Below are 25,325 nucleotides of genomic sequence, written 5' to 3'. Positions count from 1 at the left end.
GTGTGTGTGTGTGTGTGTGTGTGTGTGTTGCTGGGAACTGAACCCAGGGCACCACAGCAGAAGGAAGTCCTCTACCACTGAGCTAGTTCTCAGTCCCCTCCCCCATCGCCTCTCTCTGTATATTACATTTTATTCTGTATGTGGGTGTTTTGCCTCCATGTATGTCAGTGCGCATGTGTGCCTGGTGCCTAGGAAAGCCAGTAGAGGGCACCAGTCCCCTGGAACTCGAGTTACAGATGGTTGTGAGCCACCATGTAGGTGCTAGGAACCAAACCCTGCATGACTGACCAACAGCAAGTCCTCATAAACACTGAGCCATCTCTCCAGCCCTGCCCCTCCCTAGTTGAGTAGGGAGAGCTCTCAGGGCACGGGGAGTCTGGCAGGAGTCAGAGTGAAGTGCTTTTTCCCCTGCTGAGTGGCTTAGCTGAGTGATAAGAATTCATTATTTGCGTGAGCCTCAGAGAATGCAGAGTCCCTTTGATGAACCCCGCTCTAGCTTTGAAGGCTGTGAGCCAAACTCCCCATGAGTCCTACCACCCACTGCCTCTCAAAGACTGGGAAATGGGGGAGGGGTGGACTTTATGATGGACTGCTAAGGAGAGACAACTTCCACTCTGTGCTTTTTCTGAACATTTGCTCCCTGCCAAACTTCTATTATTTGGGGTGGGGGTGTCCCAGGGCTCCCTCTTTCCCCTATGCCCCTGGAATGATCATGAGGGTCATATGAGAAGACAAACATTCCAACATCAGTAGTAAGCTGTCAGAAGATCAAAATTTGAACCACAGGTCCGGAGGCCTGGCTACCACTAACTGCTGGTGATCTTGGTAAGTGATCTTCAGTTGTCTTTCATTTTGAGAAGGTTGGGCTGAACCGGGTTCTCAGGAATGTCTTCACCATGAATGAGAAGAAATGGTAAAGGTCATAAATTATTCTCCACCGGTAAATGAGACAATTCAAGACAGATTAAAGTATATAAAGGGAGGTGGATTGGGAGAAGTCGACATGGGGGAGAGAAACAGAAAAGAGGGTGAAGAGAAAAAGGGAAGAGCATACTGGGGGAGAGAAAATGCAGAGGGAGGTTGGGTGGGAGGGGGAAACCATGTGGAGAGCTTTTGGGGCTGCTTGGCAGGAATCCAACATTGGCCAAGGACAAGGAAATGGGCTTTAGGCAGGAATCTGACATTGGGCCATGACAAGGAAGTAAGTTCAGGCAAGGAGTCTAATTTTAGGCTAAAACAGAGAAATAATTTCAGTCAGGAATCCAAGTCTTAGGCTAGAACAAAGAAGTAGGCCTCGGGCATGAATATGACTGTGGGCTAGGACAGGGAAGTAGGCTCAGATATTTTTGTCATCCTGATAAGCCCTTAGACAGCAATCAGATCACGGGGTGATCAGGGGACTCTGTATATGTCCCTGTTTGTTCCTTGACTGTGTCTATTGTAATGTTGGTTCCTCAACCTAGAACTGACCTAAATACTTGCATGTAATTAAAAGGGTTTAAAAGAAACGTGGGATTAAACAAACCTGCCTCAGCCTTCAGCCTCAGAACTGGCTGGGGTCATGCTGCAATGTTGTCTAATTATCTCTTTTCTTTTAATCCTCATTCCTGCGCTGGAGAACCTGTTGACTGACTGAGCGGGCTTGGTCAGAACCAAAATGTCTGGATTATATAGGGATGAATTTGTGCGGGAGGGGAAGTTGGAAAGTTCAGGACAGAGGGTGGGGTCTGCCATCCATTCCCATAGCAGGAAGGGACTGAGGTTTTCTGGGAGGACCTGGAAGCCAGGTGGACCTTGGTATGTTAAATATGCACCTCAGGCACTTTTCCTGGGTCTAAATCCCAACAAAAGAAAGAAAGCAAACTAAACAAGAAGTGGTACTACCTGTGTACCACTTCTGAGGAGATGGCAGTGGCTAGCCTGACAGAAGCCTTGTTTATACAATCTGTACATATATTGGGATTTCACGAGACCCCCGTCTCGAAGGAGGAAAAAAAGAGATCACTTGTCTATGTCCAGTCTTCTCCACCTGCAGCTTCTCATAGTCTTCCAGATCCAGAAAGAATGAAGTTCCTGTGTAAAAAAATACCTACTTAAGAAGCGTCTCTCTAGGAACAAATGAGAAGATGGGAAAGAAATGCCTGATAAGTCTCTGTGACATTAGAAAAGGCTCCTAACATCGGAGACTTAGTCTCTGACCCTGACCTCACAATTTGACCTTTTTAAATCTGTGTGTGAGAGCACGTGCACGTTCAAGGATAACTTTGTAGAGTCATTTTCTTTCCTTTTCTTTTTTTTTTTTTGTTTTCTTTTTTGTTTTTTTCGAGACAGGGTTTCTCTGTGTAGCCCTGGCTGTCCTGGAACTCACTCTGTAGACCAGGCTGGCCTCGAACTCAGAAATCCGCCTGCCTCTGCCGCCCAAGTGCTGGGACTAAAGGCGTGTGCACCACTGCCCAGCTTTTTTTTTTTTTTTTTTTTTTTTTTTTTTTGTGGAGTCATTTTCTTCCTCTGCCTTTGCACAGGTTCCAGGGATTGAACTCAGATCACCAGGTTTGTATGGTAAATTTACCCACTGAGCCAGCAGTTCTTATGCTGTGGATCAAGACCATCAGAAAACACATATTTCCCATGGTCTGAGGAATCCCCCAACCGTAACTTTATTTTCATTGCTACTTCATAACTGTCATTTGCTACTGGGTGGCTCAGTTCCCTGGACTATCAGAAATATGTTTCCAGGTGGCCAAGACGCACAGGTTGAGAACTGCTGCTTCTGAGCCATCTGATCAAACCCAAATTCTACCTTTGACCCAGAAATAAATTCATCTCCGAGCTGAGGATGTCTTGTTTGTCTTTGTCAACAATGTCATTCTAACCACCAGTGTCAGAATGGGTCACCTATGCCACCATAAACACTTCTTTCTATGCGTGTCTTAGTTACTTTTCTATTTCTGTAAAGAGACACCATGGCCAAGACAACTTATAAAAAGGAAGTATTTAATTTGAGAGCTTATGGTTTCAGAAGGTTAGAGTATTTGTCTTGCCAATCCCTTATCTCTTGAATGGGTTTATAAACTTGGCTCTCCTGCCTTTCAGAGCAACAAAAGAGGGAGGGGGAGGGGGAGAGAGAGAAAGAGAGAGAGAGAGACAGACATACCCAACCTGATTTGTCTCTTTACCTCTTCCCACCCCCTGCAAACCTCAGGAGCCACATAATTTCCTGGATTGTGTGTGGAATAAAAAGGAATTTTGAGGAAAGGGGAAGGGAGAGACTGGGGGGAGGGGAGAGAGAGGAACTGCAGTTGGGATGTAATACATGAAAGAAGAATAAATTTTTAAGAAGGAAAAACAAAAGAATGAAGGAATTTAGGGCCTGGGTGGACTCCCTAGAGGAAGGGCCTGAGATGGGGGTTCTTGTGAACCTGACTTAGTGGGGGTGTGGACAGAACCAGACAAGGCAATGAGGAAAGTGACACAAAATGTACTCTCAGCTAGGTGTGGTGCGGTCCCACTGCAATTCCAACACTCTAGGACTGAGACTGGCGCAGTAAGTAGCACCTCCATGTCAGGGTCAGCCTGGGCTCCAGCATGAGACTGCCTCAAAAGTTCAAAACCCGACCCACAAAAGCCGGTTCTCAGCTGGAGCCCGGCTCCCACCAGGTCACAGAGGCGCTTGAGATAGACAAAGTTAGTCTTGCTTTGAGGCTGGGGCTGGTGTAGTGGCTGGTGGGGCCGACTTGTCTCAGCCAGTCAGTGAGTGTCCTCCTGAGAAGAAATAAAATACTGCATTACATCTCCACAGTTAGTCTCTGTGAATTGTATTATTCATCTGATTTCCACATCAGACTGGATCTGTGGCTTCGAGGTGGCCCTGCCCTGGTATAAGGGTGTCACTCAGATATACCACACAACGTATAAATCACCAGGGACTCTACTGACTCAGAGAGCTGGAGTCTTCCTGAGAACACCAAGGCTCCAACTCCATAAGCAGAAATTACGCAAGGGCGACCTCTATCAGCTGAAAGAGAAACTGCAGTTGTCCACTTCCATGTGGAGAAACACAGTATCTATCTGCTAGGCATTCTACATTAGTCTCTCATATTTCAAATGCCTTTACCTATAAGGTGGCACAGCCTCCTCAACCCCCACCATAGCTCAGCAAAAGGAGGCTCAGAGAAGTGAATCAATCCCTGTGGTCTTGCAGGGAAAGAGGCATCAACCCACATCTGGTCTGTCTGAGGGCCAAGACTGATCAACCGGCCAGGCCCTCTATTATTCAGTGTTATCAAGAGCAGGAACATTGCCTCATGGGCGTGTTAGGCCCCCCTACTTCAGACCTGCTGAGTCGGAAATAGCCTAGAGAGCCCAGGTGGCTTTTTACTTATGACTTGTTTGCATATTTGAGTGCAAGTCCAACAGGCCTTGGAGATGGATACTCAGCGCGCATCTTCCTGCGACAAAACAAAGAAATGTGGCCTACTTTTTCCGTTTCCTTCTGTCTTTTGTCTCCATCTGTCCCATTCTCCATCCCATCCCCCACCCCTGTCGGGTTACTTGTCAGTCCCAGCCATGTCCTGTCTCCCGTCCCTCCCACTCCCATCAGTACCCTCACAAAGGCTCTGTGGATGCTAGACATCTCCAGCCCTCAAGCATTGTCTTGAGACTGACCTTTGTCCACAAGTTATGCAAATGAGATCAGTTGACTCTTCCATTTAGATAAACAAACCTTGCCCAGGCCCCTAGCCAGCAGGAGCCGGACCCCTTGCTGTGGATTGGCTGGGAGAAGATAAGAGGGTTCTGAGGTCTGCTGTGCCTGCCTGAATGGGGGCTATGAGTTCCTGGCTTGCTCTGTAGGGTCAGAGGTCATCGAGCTGGCTGAGAGTGCACTCTGGTTCTTTGTTGACTTATACACGATAAGGATGCTGTCTGGCTCCACTGACAGGCCCTGTGTAACCCCAGCTAACTATTTAACTTCAGGGCTGAGCACACAAATGCAGTTGATGCAATAAAGCTTTAGCAAAACATGAGGCACCAGGCTGATGCCTGACCCATGGGAAGACGCCGCCCTGCTGCCAAGGATCTTCTGGTCTCATGGGAAGACACTGATTAAGATGGAGCCAATTCTAGTATGAGGAGGCATGGGTGGGTGAGTTCAACCCTCTGTTCACGGGGAGAAAACTCATTCTTTAAAACATGCCTCCCACCCCACCCAAGCCGGGCAGTGGTGGTGCCCGCCTTTAATCCCAGCACTTGGGAGGCAGAGGCAGGCAGATTTCTGAGTTCAAGGCCAGCGTGGTCTACAGAGTGAGTTCCAGGACTGCCCAGGCTATACAGAGAAACCCTGTCTTGAAAAACCAAAACCAAACAAACAAACAAACAAAAACCAAACCCTGTCTCGAAAAACCAAAAAAAAAAAAAAAAAAAAAACCAGGAAAAACAAAAACAAAACAAATCCCAAAAAAACATGGCCCCCCAGTCAAGAGGGAGTGAAAGCCCAAAGCTGTTCCACCCCACTTCCTCTTTGGAGTCTTGAGTTTCCTGCCTCATCTGAATGTTTTTGCAGCAGCACAGGGAGAAGATGAGGCATGGCGTCCAGACTAATCCTAAAGGAGAGCCACAGGTACATCCACAGCGTTCCAGCTTCACCTTGGCTGCTCTCCCAGACCCAGGCAAGGCTCACCTACACTGACCACTTCTTAGTTCTTATTTGTTGTGTATACAGAGTTCTGTCTGCATGCGTCCTGTGCCTACAGGCCACAGAGGGTTACCAGGTTGTGACCCACCATGTGGTTGCTGGGGATTGAACTTAGGTCCTCTGGAAGAACAGCCAGTGCTCTTAACCTCTGAGCCATCTCTCTCAGCCCATTTCTTAGTTCTTTAAGCTGTAGTTCTTTTACTTCAGGACCTCTATGCATACAGTGCTCACTGCTTGCAAGTTCTCCACCTCTCTCTAGGAAGCCCTCCTGGACTCCTTAGGCAGATCCTATGGCTTCTGCTGTAATCTGAAGTCAGAATGTGACCCCACCCTCAAAGACCCTTTGGTTAAAATTTTCTGCTTCATCTTGTGGTGCTAAAGATAGAACCTTTAAGATATGAAGTGGAAGAAAGTTTGGTCACAGGACCTTTGGGAGGCATATCAGAACTCTGATTTTTTTCTGTTTGTCAGGCAGAGTCACTATGTACCAAGACTGGAAATCTCCCTGCCCCAGGCACCAGAGTGCTAGGCTTACACAGGTGCCACAATCTTCCTGTCTTTTTATTTTCTTCTTAGCCACACGTGCCAGCCATGACCTATTTTGCCATCCTAGATCCAAAGCAGCAAGGCCAAGTGGTCATGGACCAAGTCCTCCAAAACTGTGAGCCAAGATAAATTGTCTCTCTCTTTCTAAGCTGATGATCTTGGCCATTTTGATCCAGTGACACAGTGACTCCATTTTCCCTTCTTGGGACTTTCTTTTTTTTTTTAAATTTTTTTTTTTTTTTTAAAGATTTATTTATTTTATGAATGTGAGCACACAGTTGCTATGATCAGACACACCAGAAGAGGGCATCAGGATCCCATTACAGATGGTTGTGAGCCACCATGTGGTTGCTGGGAATTGAACTCAGGACCTCTGGAAGAGCAATCAGTGCTCTTAACCACTGAGCCATCTCTCCAGCCCCTTCTTGGGACTTTCTTTTTCTTTTCTTCTTTTTTGTTTTTCGAGACAGGGTTTCTCTGTGAAGCCCTGGCTGTCCTGGAACTCACTATGTAGACCAGGCTGGCCTCAAACTCAGAAATCTGCCTGCCTCTGCCTCCCAAGTGCTGGGATTAAAGGCGTGTACCACCACCACCCGGCTTCTTGGAATTTTCAACAAGACTTGTGTGACTGCTTAGCATCTGTCTGCCCAGCTACCCTGGGACAAAGCTAGTCTGCCTGTCGTTTTCTTGGCATGTGGAATGCAGTGGCTGACTCTGTATCCAGCCAAACAGGGCCTGTCCTGCCTCTTATAGACCCAGTGGACACTGAGGAGCCTGATGGTCACTCCAAGATTATGGTCATGGATCAGCATCAGAGAGGCTGGCTAAGGATGAAAAGATGCAGGGGACAGAGTGAGAGCTCGAGTTAGGGCAGAAGCAGCACCCAGAAGAGACCCTCTCCAGTCAGTGCGTAAAGATTCAAGGGAGGGAGCAGAAAAGGGGTGTCCAGAGCCTCCTGAAGACTCTTGCTCTGGCAAGAGAGCCCACGGGTGCCATCCCTGGTTGTGGATAGTTGAGCGTCATCTACACGTTTATGGCCTAGACTCTGTCCCAAGCACAGGATAAAGGAGACACAGTTTAGCAGTACAAGTCCCTTTATTAACCACTTCCATCTCCAAGTGTGCTTGAGTAGAAAAGAACCAGCAAGAAAATGGATACAGAGGGCAAAGGACGAGGAGGCAGGAGGTCCTGAGCTCAAGCTGAAGCTGGGTTCTAGCCAACTGTTCCAGCTAGCCTGTCTCTGTGCTATGCCCAACTTTATGATTGGCCACTGTGACAGGCAAAACTTGGAGGCTTGTGGGGTTAAACAGTGTAGCAGGACCAGAAGTACCAGGGATGGATGGGAAAAGAACAATCCAGCAAGTCTAGACACTGAGCCTCCTGCCTCGACAGGACTGACCTGAGTTGGAGGTGGGGGTCTGCTGGTAAGGGTCCCTTTCGCTCCTAGGATAGGTGTTTTAGACAGAATAGATTTAGAAGGACCAATTCTGTACCTGGGACTTAGAAGAGTGAGCAGGGGTAGATTCGAGGCTACGGCAGTCAAGATAGAGAAGTCCATAGGCTGACCTCACCTGGGGTGGATATGACTCAGCAGGACTCCTAGACACAGAGGCCAGGCTTGACAGATCTGTGGAGCCAGGCAAACTGGTGTGACAGGGTCTGGTGACACAGCCTCCCCCACCAAATAACAAAACCCATGCATGAAGAAAGAGAAGAGGTAGGGTTGGGGGGGGGGGAGGGATGGGAGTGTGGGAATGGGGGAAGACGGAGACAATAAGGAAAATATCCAGGGTCCTCAGTCTAACTTCCCTCTGGGTTCTGGGGCTAGGTTTCACGTGGGGAGAGGACAGGCTTGAAGTGTGTGAAGAGGAGTGAAGCAACGGAGCTGGAATGTCACCTAGACCTTGGGCAGCCCAGCCTGGAAGGATAATCTAAAAGGTCCTACTCCAACCTCTGAAAAGACAGGCCTATCTAGGATCTCAAAAAGACAATAGACTCTCTGCCCATGCAAAAAGCTAACGGAGGAGTGCTCACAGCACCATGGCATGGCAGCCCCTAGCTCCGGAGCCAGGCTGGCACCGTTTGTAAACATTAGACTTGGTGATGTCTGGGAACACAGCAGAAGCATACACAACATGGACTATTAGGTTTGGACAAAGTCAGGGTAGGGACCTGGGAAGCTACCAGAGACTCATAGGGGACCAAGAGAGGAATGGACATTTATCTGATGTCAGCATCACCTTTGGAAGTTGCCAGGTCCCAGGAGAAGCTGTCACTGGCTTCTGAGAGACATGGGCAGGCACTGAACCCCGAGGTACTGAGCACAGTCCTGACATGCTCCATGGAGGATGCCAGCTCTATGCATATGAATTTTTGTTCTTTTTCCAGAGGGAAGTCAGAATAGACTCTGTCTTCTGAGATCCACTGACCCTCTCCATTGTCAAGTCTCAAAGGCTTGAAGTTGAGAGCCAGACAAAGGGGAAGCTCCTGTGATATGGGACCCCCATCGAGAAGCAAGGCAGCTGGGTGGGAGCTGTCCACAGATTTGCGGCTGATTGTCTCATGACTGTCCAGGGGAAAAGGTGTCCACATGTCATCTCATCTCACTAGCTGGAACAGGACGTGGGACTTGGGCAGCTCCACAGCTCTGAGAGATGGCTCTGTCATCTCATCTCACTAGCTGGAACAGGACGTGGGACTTGGGCAGCTCCACAGTTCTGAGAGATGGCTCTGGTCATATGTTTTTGGTGAAGCAGTGTTCAGGCCAAGAGGTCCACAAAGATGGCATTGGCTGTGGTTTGGCCAAAGATAAAGGCTCCCAGGGTGACCAGAAGGACTCCATAGCTGACCAGTGCCCACCAGCTGTAAGGCAGAGGACAAGAGAATGTTTCAGTCTTTTTTTTTTCCATATTTCTTCAGACTCATATCTATAACAGCCAATATAATCTATCCCGTCACGTCACCTCTGTAGGCAAGGCGCTTCAGGCTTCAGAAGGACTTTCCCACACAAAGGTATGTGACCCCACTTCACTGTTAAGGAGACCAAGACCTAGAGGGGCTAACATTGAAGAGAGACCACCACAGGAGAATGCAAATCTCCCAATGGGAAGATGCTCAGGAAAAAGCAGGTGACAGAAAATGAGATGTTTCACTCAAAAAGAAACAGAGGGCAGGGGCTGGAGAGATGGCTTGGTGATTAAGGCTCTTTCAGGGGGTGGGGGAGGGGGAAAGGAGGAGGAAATGAATGTAAAATAATAAAATAAAAAAAGAAGCAGAAGGCAGACATCTACAAGTATGTGTAACAAAACTGCCAGAAAGTTATCACTGGCGTTGAGATGAAGGGTAACTTTTCTTCTCTTTTCTTTTTATTTTTTTAGTTTTTTCAAGACAGGGTTTCTCTGTGTAGCCCTGGCTATCCTGGAACTCACTCTGTAGACCAGGCTGGCTTTAAACTCCTGGCAACCTTCCTACCTCAAACAACATGTCTGTGTACACTGTGTAGTCAAGACACATTAGGTTGTAGCCCACAGGGAAAGCAGAGCTGTCTTAGGAGAAGGGCAAGTGGAGAGCAGGCTGTGAGAGAAGAGATTCACCTGCCTTTTTTTTGTTTTTGTTTTTTTGTTTTGTTTTTTCAAGACAGAGTTTCTCTGTATAGTCCTGGCTGTCCTGGAACTCACTCTGTAGACCAGGCTGACCTGGAACTCAGAAATCCGCCTGCCTCTGCTTCCCAAGTGCTGGGATTAAAGGCATGCGCCACAACCGCCCGGCTCACCTGCCTTTTCTGGTTGAGAAAGGTTTCACTATATAGCCTAGGCTAGCTTGAACTCATGTAGCCCAGGCTGGCTTTGTATTCTACAAATACTCTGGCCTCAGTCTTTCAAGTGCCGAGATTAGGGATATGCTTAATTAGGGGAATGGTACTCCCATTTTTTCTTCTAAAACCTTTCACTAGTACACGAATTGTATAAGTAAATCAGGTTACCCATTGCAAAAATGTACATTAAAGCCCTAAAATTTGGGGAGCAATACTAGGGTATTGAAACCCTTCATACATGACAAGCACAGGGTTTGATACTAAGTTGTACTTCCAAGTACCAAAACCTTTTTATTTGTGTGTGTGTATGTCTGTGTGAGTGTTATGTGCACTGCATAGGTGCATGTGTGGAGGCCAGAAGAATATACACGCTCTCTTGGAGCTGGAGTTACAGGCATTTGCAGGATGCCTGGTTTGTTACATGGGTGCTGGGATCTGAACCTGGGTTTCTAGGACTGAATAGCAAACATCTGAAAGCATTGAGCTGTCCCTCCAGTTCCCTCCATCTTTTTTTTTAAGACTCTGTGTGTGTGTGTGTGTATGTGTGTGTGTTGCTATGTAGCTCTGGCTGGCTTGGTTCTCACAATGTAATGTGATGGCTCACTGCCATTATCAATTTGATTGGATTTGGAATTGCCTAGTGTGTATCTGCCAGAGAGGTTTAAGAGAGGAGGGGAGCCCCACCCTAAACAGGGCCAGGACAATTCGATGGGCTAAGGTCCCAGACTGACTAAAAAGAAATGATGGAGGAGGTAGGCTCAGAGTCACTGTCACTACTTTGCTTCCTAACCTAGGACACATGTCCAGACTCCTCATTCTCCTGCCACTGGGACCAGCTGTGCCCTCAGACCACAAGCTGAAAGCTTGTTTCTTGTAAAAAGTTACTGGCACAGCATCAGGGACTCCAAACCCCTAGCAACCTCCCCTAGCAACCTCTGAGTGTGGAGGTAACAACAGTGTGTGCCAGTTCCCAGAAATGCCCGAAATTTCAAGTGTCCAGGTCTCTATTTTAAAGGCCCTCGTCACCTCCCTGAAAGGCAGCTGGGCTGGCCCTGCTTTTTACCTGGCAGGTTTGACCTCTTCCATTTCTGATAGTTTGGCTTGAATGAGGCACAGCCCTAGAAAGAAAGACGTAATCCTGAGTTTGGAGGAGGCAGGGATTCCCTCCCACAGCTCAGCTTCCCCAGCCAAGAAGCAGTGGGGGATGGAGAAAGGTCTGCTTTACTAGTGAGTCTGAAATCCCGGTCCTCTGCCACAATCCATGCTCAGCTGGACACCTGCCCTCTGCTCTCCCAGGATAGGCCAGCAGCTAACAAGTACTCCTTGGGCTATATTCAGGACTCAGAACCAAAGCGCCACACTGACTAGGGACTCAGTGGCTCACACCATCTTGCCTACTCCAGAGCAGGGATGGCTGGCTCCTTTGCTCCACGCCCAGTGGGATGAGCTTTGTGGAGGCTCCCGGACAGAGACAAACCCGATCCAGCAGAACTCATAGCCATGCAGACGGGAGGGGTTTCTGGGGATCTGCAGCTGACCTATGTCAGCTTGGGTCTCATGACTCCAGCCTCAAGGTGCCACTACCAGGCTTCCTTCTCTCTGGACTGGAATAAGCTAGTCAAATCCTGAGAGTCAAGAGTGCACATACTTGAATGAAGGGTTCAAATAGAGAACCCCAGACCTGGGCCTATAGGGCTTCAAATAGGTTGTTGATAGTTGAGCTTCTTAGCCGTTGGTCTGAACTCTCCAGCTCAGTGGTTCTCAACCTTCCTAACGCTGCAACCCTTTAATACAGTTCCTTGTATTGTGGTGACTGCCAATTATAAAATCATTTTCGTTGTTCCTTTATAACTGTAATTTTGCTACTGTTATGAGTCACAATGTAAATATCTGATCTGAGGCAGAATATCTGATCGGCAACCCTTTGAAAGGGTCGTTCATCTCCTTGGTTGAGGACCACTGCTCTGGCCTCAGGTCTCATTAGTAAAACAGAGATCACATCTTGCCTTTAGGAGTCAACGCTGAGATGGCAGCGCATAGCTGAGGTACATACATCAGTGAGCATCAGGGACTGCTGCTTATCTTACCGGCAGGTTTTGAGTCCCTGGCTGAGGCTAGAGAGGTCCTGCTGTATGGTGGAGATGGGAGGGTGCCTGGGGCGTGTACCTGGGAAGATGAAGATGAAGCAGGCTGCCAGGCCTCCGATGACCGAGATGACCTTGCCAATGTCAGGGATAAAGAGCGCCAGTAGCAGGGTGAGTAGGAACCACACCAGCGTCTGCAGGACCCGGCGCTGGCGCTCCCGGCCCACGTCCTCCTCCACCGGGATCCCCTTGTAGCGCAGCCACAGGCCTTCCACCACAGCCCTGCTCACATGAGGAGGGGCTCAGGGTGCTTTGGGTAGTGCATGGGGACGAGATCCTGAATGGGCAGAGTGAGGTCCCTGAGCCTGGGTCCTCATCTGTGACCAGCACGGTCCTTAGTTGCTATGGGCTGCAGGGAAGTTAACAAAAGGCTTGGCCACTTCATGTGAATACGGATACCATTATTCCCTTATAAAAAAGGAATAGTTTGGATTATTCAGAAGGCTGGCTGGGTTCGTATAAAAGCTCAGAAAAGGATCTGGACTGGAGATCCATCTTTACAGGGCTTACAGAACGTTCTGAAGCCAATAGATCTGGCGTGAGTATGGGGGAGGGCATCCCGGATATATTCTTTTCTGTGGGCTTCAGTTTTCCTCGCCACAAAGTAGGTTCCATATAAGGCCGTGTATGGAGCTGGCTCCCCGGGGCCCTTGGGCAGGGTGGGGGAGGGGCTCACCGCCCACAGAAGTGCAAGATGGGATAGGAGGTGAGTACACTCAGGATGATGAAGGCTCGGGCCACGGCCACAGCCACGTCCTCTGAGGGGTAGGACCGGAGCACGTCGGGATCCACAGCAGCTCCGAAAGTCAGGAAGCCACAGATGCCTGTGGGGAAGGACCAGGGGTGGGGTGAGGGCAACCGTGGTAGGGTAAGGGGTGACCACAGTCGACTCTTGCTAGGAGCAACATCATTCAGAAAGAACGCTGTAGCAGCTTGGGAGGTGAGGCCTGGGCCTCAGTAAGGAAGTCTGCCTTCTCAGATGCCACCGGTCCCCACTCTTTTCTGCACGTGCCTCCTAACTTCTATACTAACCATTCCATCTGCTCAAACAGCCCTGCTGCTGCCTAGTCGTTCCGGTCTCAGTTCAGATGTTCCCTCCTCAGAGAACGTGGATTTGCCCATGCACAGTCACCCCCACCCCAGGCACCTGCTTACTACCCTGTTCTATTCCCCATTCACCTCTCTCTAAACTGTCCATCACCCCAGCCAGAACACAGGACCCATGACAAAAGGGGCGTTGCCTCTTGTGCTTCTGACTGTTGTTTCAGAGGCTGAAATAGCACTAGCCTGGGGTAGCTCCTGTCCTTGTCCCCTACCACAGGTAACTCTCAGTTCATCTCTGACCAGCGTCTGCAGGTCTAAACCCATGCAACAGCCAGAGATTCCCTTGCCTGGTCATTTCCCACCCAAGAACTGCATCCCCCAGGCTCCTGGCAGCATCCACCCTCTTCCCCTTGGCTGCCCAGCCTCATAGGCACCCGCTTTCTACACTCCAGCTACACAGACCTCCCTCCCACCTCTGCCCAGAAGCTCTGCATTCACAGTTTCTCTCTAGAATGCTCCTTCCCACACAACTCTTTATAGTCTGTCTTTTCCTTCATCGGCCTTTCCAGGTACCACACGCTCAGAGAAGAGCCTTCTGGGAACGCCACCCCTATTCAGTCCCGTTCCCTACTTCCTGGTTTCCATGTCATGACATCTGCCCCTGCCTGGAATTCCTTTTTCCATTATTATTTATACGTAACTGTTTCTCCAAGACTGTATTCCACCAGGGCTGGGGCCAGCTCCATGTGTCCCAGTAGCAACCCCACAATGGGAACACCTTCTGATAATCACTCAGCATCGGTTTAGGACCACTGAGCAGATGCAACACGCTCAGAACCCTGATGAGGGGCAGCCGCCTTGGGCAGCTCAATTCAAGTCAATGCCTATAGAGTTAAGAGTGCAGAACTTCCCTAGGAAAGCTGGACCAGAAACCTTGGAGACTCAAGAGGGAGTAGGAGCATCCAAACCTAGCCTCTGGAGGGGAGCACTCACCTGTGCCCATGTAGACAGCCAGAGCTATGACCATGGCGGCCGTCACCACTCCGCCCCAGGTCTTTACTTCGGGCTGCCGCATGCTGTTGAAGACGGGGACACTGCTCACATGGCACTGTCCAGGTGAAGAGTATGGTCACAGTGGGGAAGTGGCCTCATCCCCAGGTCTCAAGGGGAGGAAGCTTGGGGGCAAAGGTCCCAGGGATAAGGGGCAAGCCAGGGATCCTTGGTTCATCAATTTCCCCAGGATATGGTCCCCACCATCCTATCTATAATCTGGGTCCCTTCCCAGTGTTGGGAGTGTGTGTGTGTGTGTGTGGGGGGCTAATGAGACAGCAGGGACCCTGGTGGTGGCACCTGAAATCCAAAGCAGATGGTGGGCATGGCGTTGAACACAGCCATCCAGGACGTTGGTCTGTAGGCAAACAGTGTGAACCTGTGAATCCCACAGAGCCACCAACCATCCTGACCACCCAGTCTCCACTCACCCTCCAAACCCCCAAAACCAGCACTCTACACACTGAATGCACATGGACGAGTCTATCTTAAAACTCCAGAGACAGGCTCTGAGAGGCCATCCTAGGACCAGAGTCCAGACTGCTTGGCTCCTGAACTGGGACTTTGCTTTTCTCAGTTGATTCTTTAAAATAAATAGATAAATAGGTAGGTAGGTAGGTAGGTAGACAGACAGACAGAAAAGCTAGGCATGGTGGTGTGTGTCTGCACTTGGGAGGTGGAGGAAGGAGAAGAGCAGGAGCTCAAGGCTAGGCTACATAGTGAGCTTAAGTCTAGCCCAGGCTACAAGATACCCAGTCTGATAAATCTGTACAGAGTAATTGAGAAAGCGTGCAAATTTTCCCTGGTGGCCTCCCCAAGGTGGGACTTGGCATAGCACCATGGCATCTGCTGGATGTTAGTGGTAGAGCCTCTTCCTCCCCTAGACTGTCGTTCTTCCATCCATGTAAAAACAAACAATACCCCTCCCACCCAAACCAGAAGGGGCCCTCTCATCTCCTCCCTATGACTGTCGAGTTACTATGAATGAGCTAATGAGCCTTAGGAAGGGCACACGTGTGACATTTAGATGCCAGACTTTTAGCACCTTCTACCCCGTGTATTTCCCAGGGACCCTCACCTACCTGGTCAAGATGTCCCCAGGGTGCATCTCTTTATCTGGCCAGATGTATTTGATGATTATAATGGCAGTGACGTACCAGGTGCCCACGACGCTCAGGAAGCTGCCAAGAAGTAGACACTGAATGCCTAGTCCCCAGCGCCAGCCAAACCTTGTCCAACTCCATCCCCAGAAGTGCCCACCCTTGCTCTAGGCACCAAACCACACCAAATAATGATTCAGGAGAAATACGCATCAGAGAGCTCTGCCACGGGAAGGAGGGAGCTTGTCAGCATTCCAGCCACGGGCACACGTGCTGACTCAAGAGACCACATCCAGGAACTGGGCTCCAAAGCACAGCTACAAGCTCAGCCTGAGCAGCCAGGTGTGGCAAGGGCTCACAGCTGGCCATCTTGTGGGCCTGGCCTCTGAGAATTCAGAGATTCTAGTGCAAAGGGGGAAAGTGCAGATACCGGGGTACAAGCATTAAGGAAACCCTGCAGATAGTCAAGGGTGAAACATCAACCCCCAGAGATTTTCAGATATGGGGCTAAGAAGCCACTCTCCTGCCTTTCTCTGAGCTCCAGGGAAGACCTCACCAAACTCACAATATCAAGTTCACCAGCTATCAGCTTCCAGTAAAACCAACACCCAGGCCAGCATCTGCTATGACACTGCCAGCCATCCCCAATGCCTTCTTTGACAAGGACATTTAGTCGCAACCTTTCAATGGTGCAAAAGGGTCACTATTTTGATAGAAATGGAAAAGGAAAGTCCTGGGCCTAGGTTCCTGAAAGCTCTGGTCTGCCCTGGCTTGCCTATTCTGGCTCCCCAAGCGAGATGCCATGGAGGATAGGGGTTCCCCACCAGAAATGGCTCTCCAGTTGCCTTTGATCAGAGCCTCTGTCTGGCTCAGGCTGGGTTGGGACCTCCGAACCTGGCATATTTCTGGAAGCCAATCTCCTTGGGGATGGACAGAGGCAGGATGAAGAAGAAGGCAGTGAGGCTGATGGTGAACTTTCGGTCTGTGTACCAGGGGCTGCTGCTTGTCCCATCAGGCTCCTTTGACATCACAGCTATAACTGCACAGGGAAGGAGGGAACGTCAAGCCAAGCCAATCAGGGTGTAGCCCTCCTTCATCAACAGGTCCTAAGACCTCTCTCTAAGAAGCAGGACTTGCGGAGAGGGCAGATCTAGTTTGTATGTCTCTTCCCCTCTAACCCCAGACCCTCAGGCCAAAGGAAAAAAGAGGAGGTGGGCACTGGGGGTCAAGGAGTGGCTCACTCTTGTCCTGCTGGTCCCCAATAATGATGAGGAAGGCGATGCAGGTTCCGAAGGTATAGACTGCGATGGCTACCTCACACAGCACACCAGTCAGCTTGCCACACACAGCCCACACCACCTCCTGGTAGGTCCTCTCATTGCTGGCTTGAGAGCAATAGGCCAGAATGACCAGTCCACTGATGATGAAAACCAGCATGCCCTGCAGGCAGAGCAGAGGAGAGGGTGTGAGAAAGGGATGGCGAGCTCCTTCCTTGCTGGCATTTCTTACACCAATGGGCAGGTTCACAATTGGGTCTTATCTCCTGGGTCAATTTTAACAGATTACTAGATGTTGCCAAGTTGAAATTTTCTTTAAAAATGAATTTCAGGTGCTAGAGAAATGACTCCACGGTTAAGAGCACAGGCTAATCTTTCGGAGGACCTGGGGTCAATTCCCAGCATCCACATGGTGGCTCAACAAACATCTCTAACTCCAGTTGTACAGGGATCTGACACCCTCTTCTGGCTTCCACTTGTACTGCATGCATGTGGCATACAATTACGCTTGCAAGCAAAACACACACACATAAAATAATTTAAAACAAAACAAAACCAAAAATGAGTTTCATTAAAAATTTTAAACATGCAAACAAGGGGTTGGGGAGATGGCTCAGCGATTAAGGGCACTGACTGCTCTTCCAGAGGTTCTGAATTCAATTCCCAGCAACCACATGGTGGCTCACAACCATCTGTACAGGATCCAATGCCCCCTTCTGTGTATCTGAAGACAGCCACAGTGTACTCATACATAAAATAAATAAATCTTTTTTTTTGGGTTTTGGTTTTTTCGAGACAGGGTTTCTCTGTGTAGCCCTGGCTGTCCTGGAACTCACTCTGTAGACCAGGCTGGCCTCAAACTCAGAAATCTTCCTGCTTCTGCCTCCCAAGTGCTGGGATTAAAGGTGTGTGCCACCACTGCCCGGCTGGTTTTTTTTTCTTTTTGTTGTTGTTGTTGTTGTTTTCTATTGAGATAAAGTCTCATTTGGTAGCCCAGGCTAGATAATATGTGGTACATGGTACATGCTAGCTTTGAACTCATGAAGGTCCTTTTGCCTCAACCTCTTGGGTTCTGAGATTTCCCCCCCTCATTTTTTTTTATCTTTTTTATTGTATTTTGAAGCCAATGCAAACATCTTTTTTATTTCATTAGTAAACATTTTAAAAATTCTAAAAAGTGGTTATTTAAACATCATCACAAAAATCAATACAACACCTGAAAACTTAAATATCCAGGGGCTGGATGTAGCTCAATCAGTAGAGTACATGTCTAGCATGCATGAAGTCCTGGGTTTGATCCTCAGTACTTTGTAGAACCGAGTGTGGTGGCACCTATCTGTAATCCCAGCACCCGGGATGTGGAAGCAAGCAGATCCAAAGCTAAAGGTCATCCTTGGCTACAAGGAAAGTTCTGGAATAGACTGGTAATGTCTATCACTTATAAGGGAGGGAAGAATGAGAACATATGTCCCCTATGGCTCATCTCCGATTCAAAGCTTCCCCTGTAAATCAAAGAGGCCCTGTGCATACTGCCTACCTCTGCTGCCAGCACACTCACCATCTGTAGGGCGATGCCAGATGCCACGCCCCCAGCAGTGCTGAAGGCTGCTGGGAAGTTGAGCAGACCCGCACCAAGGCAGGCATTGACCACGATGAAGACAGCTCCAAGCGTTGAAGTGGTGCCACTGTCTGGATCTCCAGGAGATGCCTCCCCCTCGCTCTTGGGGACCACATCCACACAGGGACTTTGTAGCAAACGGGCCCGCTCCCCAGCATCAGTGCTGGAGGCCCACTCGCTGTAGTCACTGTTGATGCTGACCTGGGCCATGGCCCAAGACTACTTTTCTCCCAAAAAGCTGTGGGCTCTGCCTCACGACCACATTCCTGAGGTAGCTGGGAGGATGCCTGCCCCTTCAGGGCCTCTAATCTCGGGGAACTCTTGTCGACCTAGGTAAGACAAAGGCAGATATTATGTGTATCCTGAACAGTGACTATGGGGCACAAAAAAGGTGAAGCAACTTTCCCAAGATCACAAGGTGAGGATAGAAGTACCAGGCCCTCATCAAGTGCATGGCAGGAGAGTCACATGGCTAAAATGGAGGGCTACTCTGTGCAGACTTCTCCACTGAGGTCACAGTGAGGGCAGCAGACATAGACACATGTCAGCTGCACATCCAACTTGTTACATTTTTATAGGCCAGACCCAAACATAAAAGAGTTTCAGAGGCTGGGGATATGACTCAGCAATAGGGCACTTGTCTAACGACGCCCAGCACTGCAAGGAGAATAGAGGACACAGAAGAGAGGGGTACTAAACTCCCGGCACCTGGAGAGGCCCCAGGGGACAGGTATGTCACAGATATTGTCTGATCTTCTGGCAGTATTGTGATCAGAAGGTTCAGCGAAATCAAAGCACGGAGCCAGGATGGTCCGTGAGCAAGCAAGCCCCAACACAGTCTGGACCTAAATCCACCAAGCTTCCCAGGCTGTCTGAACAACACACAGTCCCCAGCGGAACTGCTACCAAGACCTCCGGATGTTTCAGTGCATTTTAGCCCAGCATTCTTCCCTGCAACCCAGATGTCAAACCGCGAGGCTTTCAAAACCTTTCCTAATTCAGGTTAACTCTCTTTTCCCCATGTGGCTACTCCTGTCATATCAGTCTTCAGGAAAATTTGTCTTAATTTCTATTTTTTTTTTCAAAGACAGGGTCTCTGTATGCAGTCCTGGCTGTCCTTGAACTCACAGTGACCCTTCTGCCTTTGCCTGAATTCTGAGATTAAAGGAGTGTACCACCAAGCCCGGCAGAAAAACAACTTTTAAAATTACATGTATTTGTTTTATGTCTGCGCGTGAGCTTGTGTGCAAGCCAGAAGATAACTTTTGGAAATCGGTTCTCTTCTTTCATGACGTGGGTCTAGGGGATTGCCTTAGGTCATCCAGCTTAACAGCATACACTTTTACCCACTGAACTATCATGCTGGACTAGGAAATGAATTCATTTTTTTTTAAAGATTTACTTATTATATATCTAAGAGTACACTGTAGCTATTTTCAGACACACCAGAAGAGGGCATTGGATTCTATTTGCAGATAGTTGTGAGCCACCAAGTAGTTGGTGGGGAATTGAACTCAGGACCTCTGGAAGAGTAGTTAGTGCTCTAAACCACTGGGCCATCTCTCCAACCCAGGAAATGAATTCTTTTTTTAAAAAAAAGATTTATTTATTTATTTTATGTATATGAGTACACCGTAGCTGTCAGAAATATGTATATGAGTACACTGTAGCTGTCAGGGCATCAGATCCCTTACAGATGGTTGTGAGCCACCATGTGGTTGCTGGGAATTGAACTCGGGACCTCTGGAAGAGCAGTCCATGCTCTTAACCGCTGAGCCATCTCTCCAGCCCGGAAATGAATTCTTAACAGTGTGTTTGGAATATTCCCAGCTCCAAGTCCCACTTGCCCCATTCCTTTGGCCAGTCACTGAGTCCTTTTTGGAGACATTAGAGGGCTCGTCATAACTCAGTCCCATTTCCTCCCGTCATTTGTTTGGGTGCCAGCCCTGTGCTGATTCTAGGCTTGTTTTCCCAAGCATTTGTTACTATGAGCCACAACTGAGTAGACAGGACTGCCGCTATAACCAAAGATACAGATGCCCAGGCATTGTGCACTCCATCCTTGGTCATGCAGAAGTCACCGGTGGCTGGGATTCAAAACCAGGCTGGCTGAGATGGCTTAGCAGGTAACGGTGCCTGTCACCAAGCCCGAGGACCAGGTTTGACTCCTGGGACCCACAGGGTGGAAGGAGAGAAACAATTCCCACAAGTTTCCTCTGACCCACATACAGATACACACACAGACACACACTGACTGACTGACAGACATACACACTGAATGAATGTATGATTGAACAGAGACCAAATACGAACATTCCTAGAACATTTTATATGGCCTAGAACATCCATCTGTTTGCCTCTGTCTCCTTCCTGGGCTGGCTGCACTCGGAGAGCCGGGTTCTCACCTGACTCTTCTCACTCTCGGGGAACACACAACCTAACTTCAGGCTTTCCTTTAGCCTTAAAAAGCAGGAGGCTCACTCTTCTCTAAGTGTTTTCAGGAGCCTCGCTCTGAAAACCGACCCTCAGCGTTCTCTCACTGCAGTGCAGAGTCTGAACCTCCAAAAGGAATTATGTTTCTTAAAGAGTCACACTTAAGCCCACACCAAGAGCAGCCCTAAGAAGGCTTATGAATGTAATCTCAGTACTTGGGAGGCTGAGGCAGGAGGATTGTTGTGAGCTCAAGGTCAGCTTGGACCACATAGCTAGTCCTGGGCTATACAGTGTAATCCTGTCTCAAAAAACAAACTAAACACACACACACACACACACACACACACACACACACACACACACCCCTGAGTTGGGAGGGTCTATGCTCTCCCCTTAGAATCGGGGCCAAGAGCTAATCTGTCCACTTCCTACTTGCATGACCTTGGGTCAGTCACTTTAGCCCCCTCTAAGCCTTTCCAAGGTCTAAGTTCTTGTGAAGAGTATGCTGATACTAGTAAGGATTACCAGGCTGGGCATGTTACTGCCTGTGCTTTCCATAAGTGAGGCTTGGGAGACGGTCTCTAACAACCTCTACTTTGGGGCTGGTAAGAAGGCTGAATGAGTAAAAGTGCTTGCAATCAAGATTGATGACTTGAGTCCGATCCCTGGGATCATACAGTGGAGAGAAAGAATGGGCAGGTTGTTCTCTGACCTCCATATAGAAAGGATAGCATGTTCATTCATTCACATTCTCATTCTCTGTAGTTAAAAAACAATTCCCAGGCTGGAGAGATGGCTCAGCGGTTAAGAGCACTGACAGCTCTTCCAGAGGTCCTGAGTTCAATTCCCAGCAACCAAATGGTGGCTTACAACCATCTGTAATGGGATCCAATAGATGTCCTCTTCTGGTGTGTCTGAAGACAGCAACAGTGTACTCACATTCATAAAATAAATAAATAAATAAATAAATACATCTTTTTTAAAAAAAAAATCCCATTTCTTTTCCACAAAGGCAATGATTCAGCCACAACCAATGTCCTTCCCATTCCAAACCATCCATCTTGATAAGGTCAGCCCATTGCAAAGGAGGAGGTCTAGAATAGTTACCCAGGCCCGTGGGGATGCTTCCTAGAAGTGCCTTCTGATGATGGGCAAAGCTGGGGACATCAACCCAGGAAGGAAAAGTGCAGGTGCTCTGGGTCATCTGCCATCCAGCACCTAAAGGACACAGCCCTAGTGCCGTGGCCCTCTGCTGGGGCCAGAATCAAAAACACCAGTCAAGCCAGACTTCTTCCTCTTATGATACAATCTCCTTTCCCAGCCAGCAACTCAGCAAAATCTCAGTGGTGAGTAGTGAAGTCAGTCTGGGGACTCCCCTAATCCAGGCATAGCTCCAGAGAGGTCTAAGGCCATCCATTCCACAATGCTCACACCGCAGAAACAGACATCGAGGTCATGTGACCCTAAGTCTGTCTAGGAAGCAGGTTTCCCTTTGGCACCCTTACCCAGTCCTCAGCCATTTGCCCAGCCTCTCCTGCAACCACACAAAAGCTCAGGTCGAGTAACCCCACCCCCTGGACCACTCTCACTTGTCTAAGAGCTTTTACCCCTACCCCAATTATTCAGCCCCGCTGCTCCCAGTTTACCTGCTAATCTAGAAGAGGGGTGTTTCCTCTGCCTAAAGGTATGGGATCAGAGTCTCCTCACCTCCCTTTTTGGCCTCAAGTTCTTCGCAAGGCTTTACCTAAAATCTGCAGTCAATAGAGAAAAGACTTTGGGCTTTTGCGGCTGGCTACCAGGGTTGGGGGTGGGAGATTACACTGAGTAGTTCTGAATAACCTATGATAAGGAGTGGAGTGCCAGATCAGATAGGAAAAAGGCCTGTGAAAGAAAGGGATTACAATAAGGGCACAGTGAGCAGTTGGCGGGGCCAAAGCTATAGGCACGATGCACACTATTAGGTCGGAGATGGAACAGATCTCGCACGCTTGCCAGTCCAGCCTGGGATCAGCACTGAAACACGAGGCTTGGATTGCATTAGGAGGTGGGACAGCGAGCACCTGACGACCAGGGTGGTTTGGGGAGTGCCCCAAGCCTGGCGTAAAATCGGTGGGTTGCGTGTGTAACTCCGGAGCTAACTCGATCCTGGCCTAGGACTCAGTAGAGAGCCGCCCAGGCTAAGGCGTGGCTGGACCGGTGCAGGAGAGAGCAACAGGGAAAGACAGCTGTGGAGCCGTGAAGGGATCTGGTCTCAGCAGTGATAGGGGACTCCGAGGACCCAGCAACCCTACAACCCCACCCAGCACCTCCCGTACCTCCTTTCACAAACCTTGTAGGTGTCGTTCCGGAGCTGACTCTAGAAACACGTGAGCTTGAATCACATGACCGTCCAGCCAGCACAGGCCCCAGGACACTCTGGGAATTGTAGTTTTTAAAGCCAGTGTCACCCTCGGACCACAAAAGCGTCTCAACCCAACAACAGTTCTGAGCCAGCTTGGCTCTCTGCCAACCCGTTTATCCAGTTATTTTTAGACTTGGTCCCTTGGCCAAACTAAACACTGTTCCTTCCTCCTGGAAAGAGCGTTAAGAGGTTTGACATCTTTGTCCTCAGGAGCCATGGGCCAGAGCTATTTGGCCTCATTATGTTTGTTCCTTTCATTCATTGCCACAGCAAGTGACCCCAGAGTTTCTTTGACTGAGGAGTGTGAGGGACCATTGAACAAGAGAGAGGGCCAGTTTGAGCATTCATTAATCCCTGGCTACAACCTCAAGCTAGATTTCGGAAGCGTTTGAGGCGGTTCAGGCTTTCAATTCATTGAATGAAGGTGTGAATGCCTAGAGCTTTGGCTTCTGAACTTGGCTGTGTGCCATTTATAAATGAAGTCCTTTTCTGCCTCTTTATTTGGGGTTCTAGAACTTGAATCTGGGCTCTAGGCAAGTGTGATACCTTTCAGTTGTAGTCACAGTATAGTTTAATGAATTGTTTTCTTTTATATTTACTTATGTGTGTCTGTACATTCACAGTATGCATGTGGAGTCCGCAAGGCAACTTTCTTCTTTCATCTTGTTGGCTCTGGGATTGAATTCAGGTCTTCAGGGTTGATAACAAGTGCCTTTACATGTTGAGCCTCTCAATGGGCCTAAGTCTCATTTTAAAAATACAGAAAATGCTAAGTTGGGTATGTGACACATACCTGTAAGCTCAGCATTGAAGAGGCTGAGGCAGGAGAGTTGTGAGTTTGAAGCTAGCCTGGGTTCCACAATAAAATCCTGTCTCAGGAAACCATGCAACTCCCTGGCACAAGCTGGAAAAGGAGACGATGTTACTGAAGTCAGCAGAGCCAAGTGCAGACGTAAGAAATAATACAAAGAGATCTGTGTGCCAGTTTGCCTCAACACATGGATTCACAGACAGCATCATACAACAGAATATCGACATTGACACAATCTGTTGATAATCTTCATTATTATTTTTAAATTTATTTTAATGTATATGGGTATATCTGTGTGTCTGTCTGTATGTATGTGTGCAGCACATGCCCTCCTGATGCATCCGATCCCCTGAAACTGGAGTTACAGATAGTTGTCAACTGATGTGTTGATGCTGGGAATTGAACCTGGTCCCTGTGGAAGACCAACCAGTGCTCTTAACTGCTAAGCCATTTTCTCAGCCCCTACTGATCTCTTTTTAAGATTTATTCATTTTATGTACATGAGTACACTGTAGCTGTCTTCAGACACACCAGAAGCATTGGCGTGTGAGAGAGAAGGGGGTCTCACTATGGAGCTCTGGCTGGTCTACAACTTCGTTTTGTTTTTTTGTTTTTTTGTTTTTCGAGACAGGGTTTCTCTGTATAGCCTTGGCTGTCCTGGAACTTACTCTGTAGACCATACTGGCCTCGAACTCAGAAATCCGCCTGCCTCTGCCTCCCAAGTGCTGGGATTAAAGGCGTGCACCACCACTGCCCAGTGGCCTATAAATTCCTATGTAGACCATGCTGGCCTTGAACACACAGATCGTCTCTGCCTCTTGAGTGCTGGGATTGAGGCTGTGCCACCATGCCAAGCTCATGAATGGACTGTTATGCAGTGGAATAGATGTAGATTTTTCATTCTCTTTTTCATATTTGTTTTATGTGTATGTGTGTGTTGCATGTAGGTTAACTAGGTGTGTGCCTGGCACCTTTGGAGGTCAAAAAGTATATTGGATCCCCTGGAACTGGCGTTAGAGATGGTTGTGAGCTGCCATGTGGGAACCAAACCTGGGTTCTCAGTAAGAGCAAGTGCTCTGAATCCTATGCCACCTCTCCAGCCCCCAATTTCATTCCTCTACAGGTATGTATCTATAGTTTTTGTCAGCACCATTTGCTGAATGTCTTTTCCGAGTGTATGTATGTATGTATGTATGTATGTATATATGTGTGTATGTATGGTGTTTGCACACATGCTACCACACATACACGGAGGATGGAAGAGAACTTACAGGAGTCAGTGCTCTGCTTCTATCATGTAGGTTGTGGGGATTGAATTCAAGTTATCAAGCTTGGTGGCAGGCACCTTTACCTACTGAGCCATCTTGCCAGGCCCAGTGTATGTTTTTGATTATC

At 48.6% G+C, this 25,325-nt stretch overlaps 1 protein-coding gene across 5 annotated transcripts; it reads right to left on the bottom strand.

Moving 5' to 3' along the window:
* Window positions 1-3,709: 3,709 nt before the first annotated feature.
* Slc38a7 (solute carrier family 38 member 7) lies at window positions 3,710-23,104 on the bottom strand. 5 transcript variants are annotated; one of them, XR_003711817.1, is made up of 12 exons: window positions 23,048-23,104; window positions 18,226-18,614; window positions 16,632-16,830; window positions 16,285-16,429; window positions 15,373-15,471; window positions 14,591-14,648; window positions 14,234-14,348; window positions 12,873-13,020; window positions 12,219-12,418; window positions 11,116-11,170; window positions 8,479-9,100; window positions 3,710-3,762 (listed from the first exon to the last, which is right to left on the bottom strand). XR_003711817.1 is itself a non-coding variant. In XM_028770399.1 (12 exons), exons 3-12 carry the CDS (start codon window positions 18,493-18,495, stop codon window positions 8,998-9,000), a joined length of 1,392 nt encoding a protein of 463 aa, XP_028626232.1. In that variant the 5' UTR covers window positions 18,496-18,614; window positions 22,463-22,469; window positions 23,048-23,060; the 3' UTR covers window positions 7,315-8,997. The 5 variants fall into 5 exon arrangements, 4 of the variants coding, with proteins under 4 accessions (XP_028626232.1, XP_028626231.1, XP_028626233.1 ...); XM_028770399.1 differs by lacking the exon at window positions 3,710-3,762 and adding an exon at window positions 22,463-22,469 and having other exon boundaries at window positions 7,315-9,100; window positions 23,048-23,060; XM_028770398.1 differs by lacking the exon at window positions 3,710-3,762 and having other exon boundaries at window positions 7,315-9,100.
* Window positions 23,105-25,325: the final 2,221 nt, after the last annotated feature.

Source organism: Grammomys surdaster, unplaced genomic scaffold (assembly GCF_004785775.1).
Source record: "Grammomys surdaster isolate TR1022 unplaced genomic scaffold, NIH_TR_1.0 201, whole genome shotgun sequence".
In the NCBI taxonomy this organism is placed as follows: domain Eukaryota; kingdom Metazoa; phylum Chordata; class Mammalia; order Rodentia; family Muridae; genus Grammomys; species Grammomys surdaster.
This window is presented reverse-complemented; position numbering and strand designations above follow the sequence as displayed.

Excerpts from the sequence above, each read along its gene's own strand:
- Slc38a7 (XM_028770398.1), bottom strand. The coding sequence starts at position 18,495 with ATGGCCCAGGTCAGCATCAACAGTGACTACAGCGAGTGGGCCTCCAGC. Across the intron at positions 16,430-16,631 it reads TGGGGACCAGCAGGACAAGA|TTATAGCTGTGATGTCAAAG; the intron begins GTGAGCCACTCC and ends TTCCCTGTGCAG. Across the intron at positions 12,419-12,872 it reads ATCTTGCACTTCTGTGGGCG|GGCTGTGGTGGAAGGCCTGT; the intron begins GTGAGCCCCTCC and ends TCATGTGAGCAG.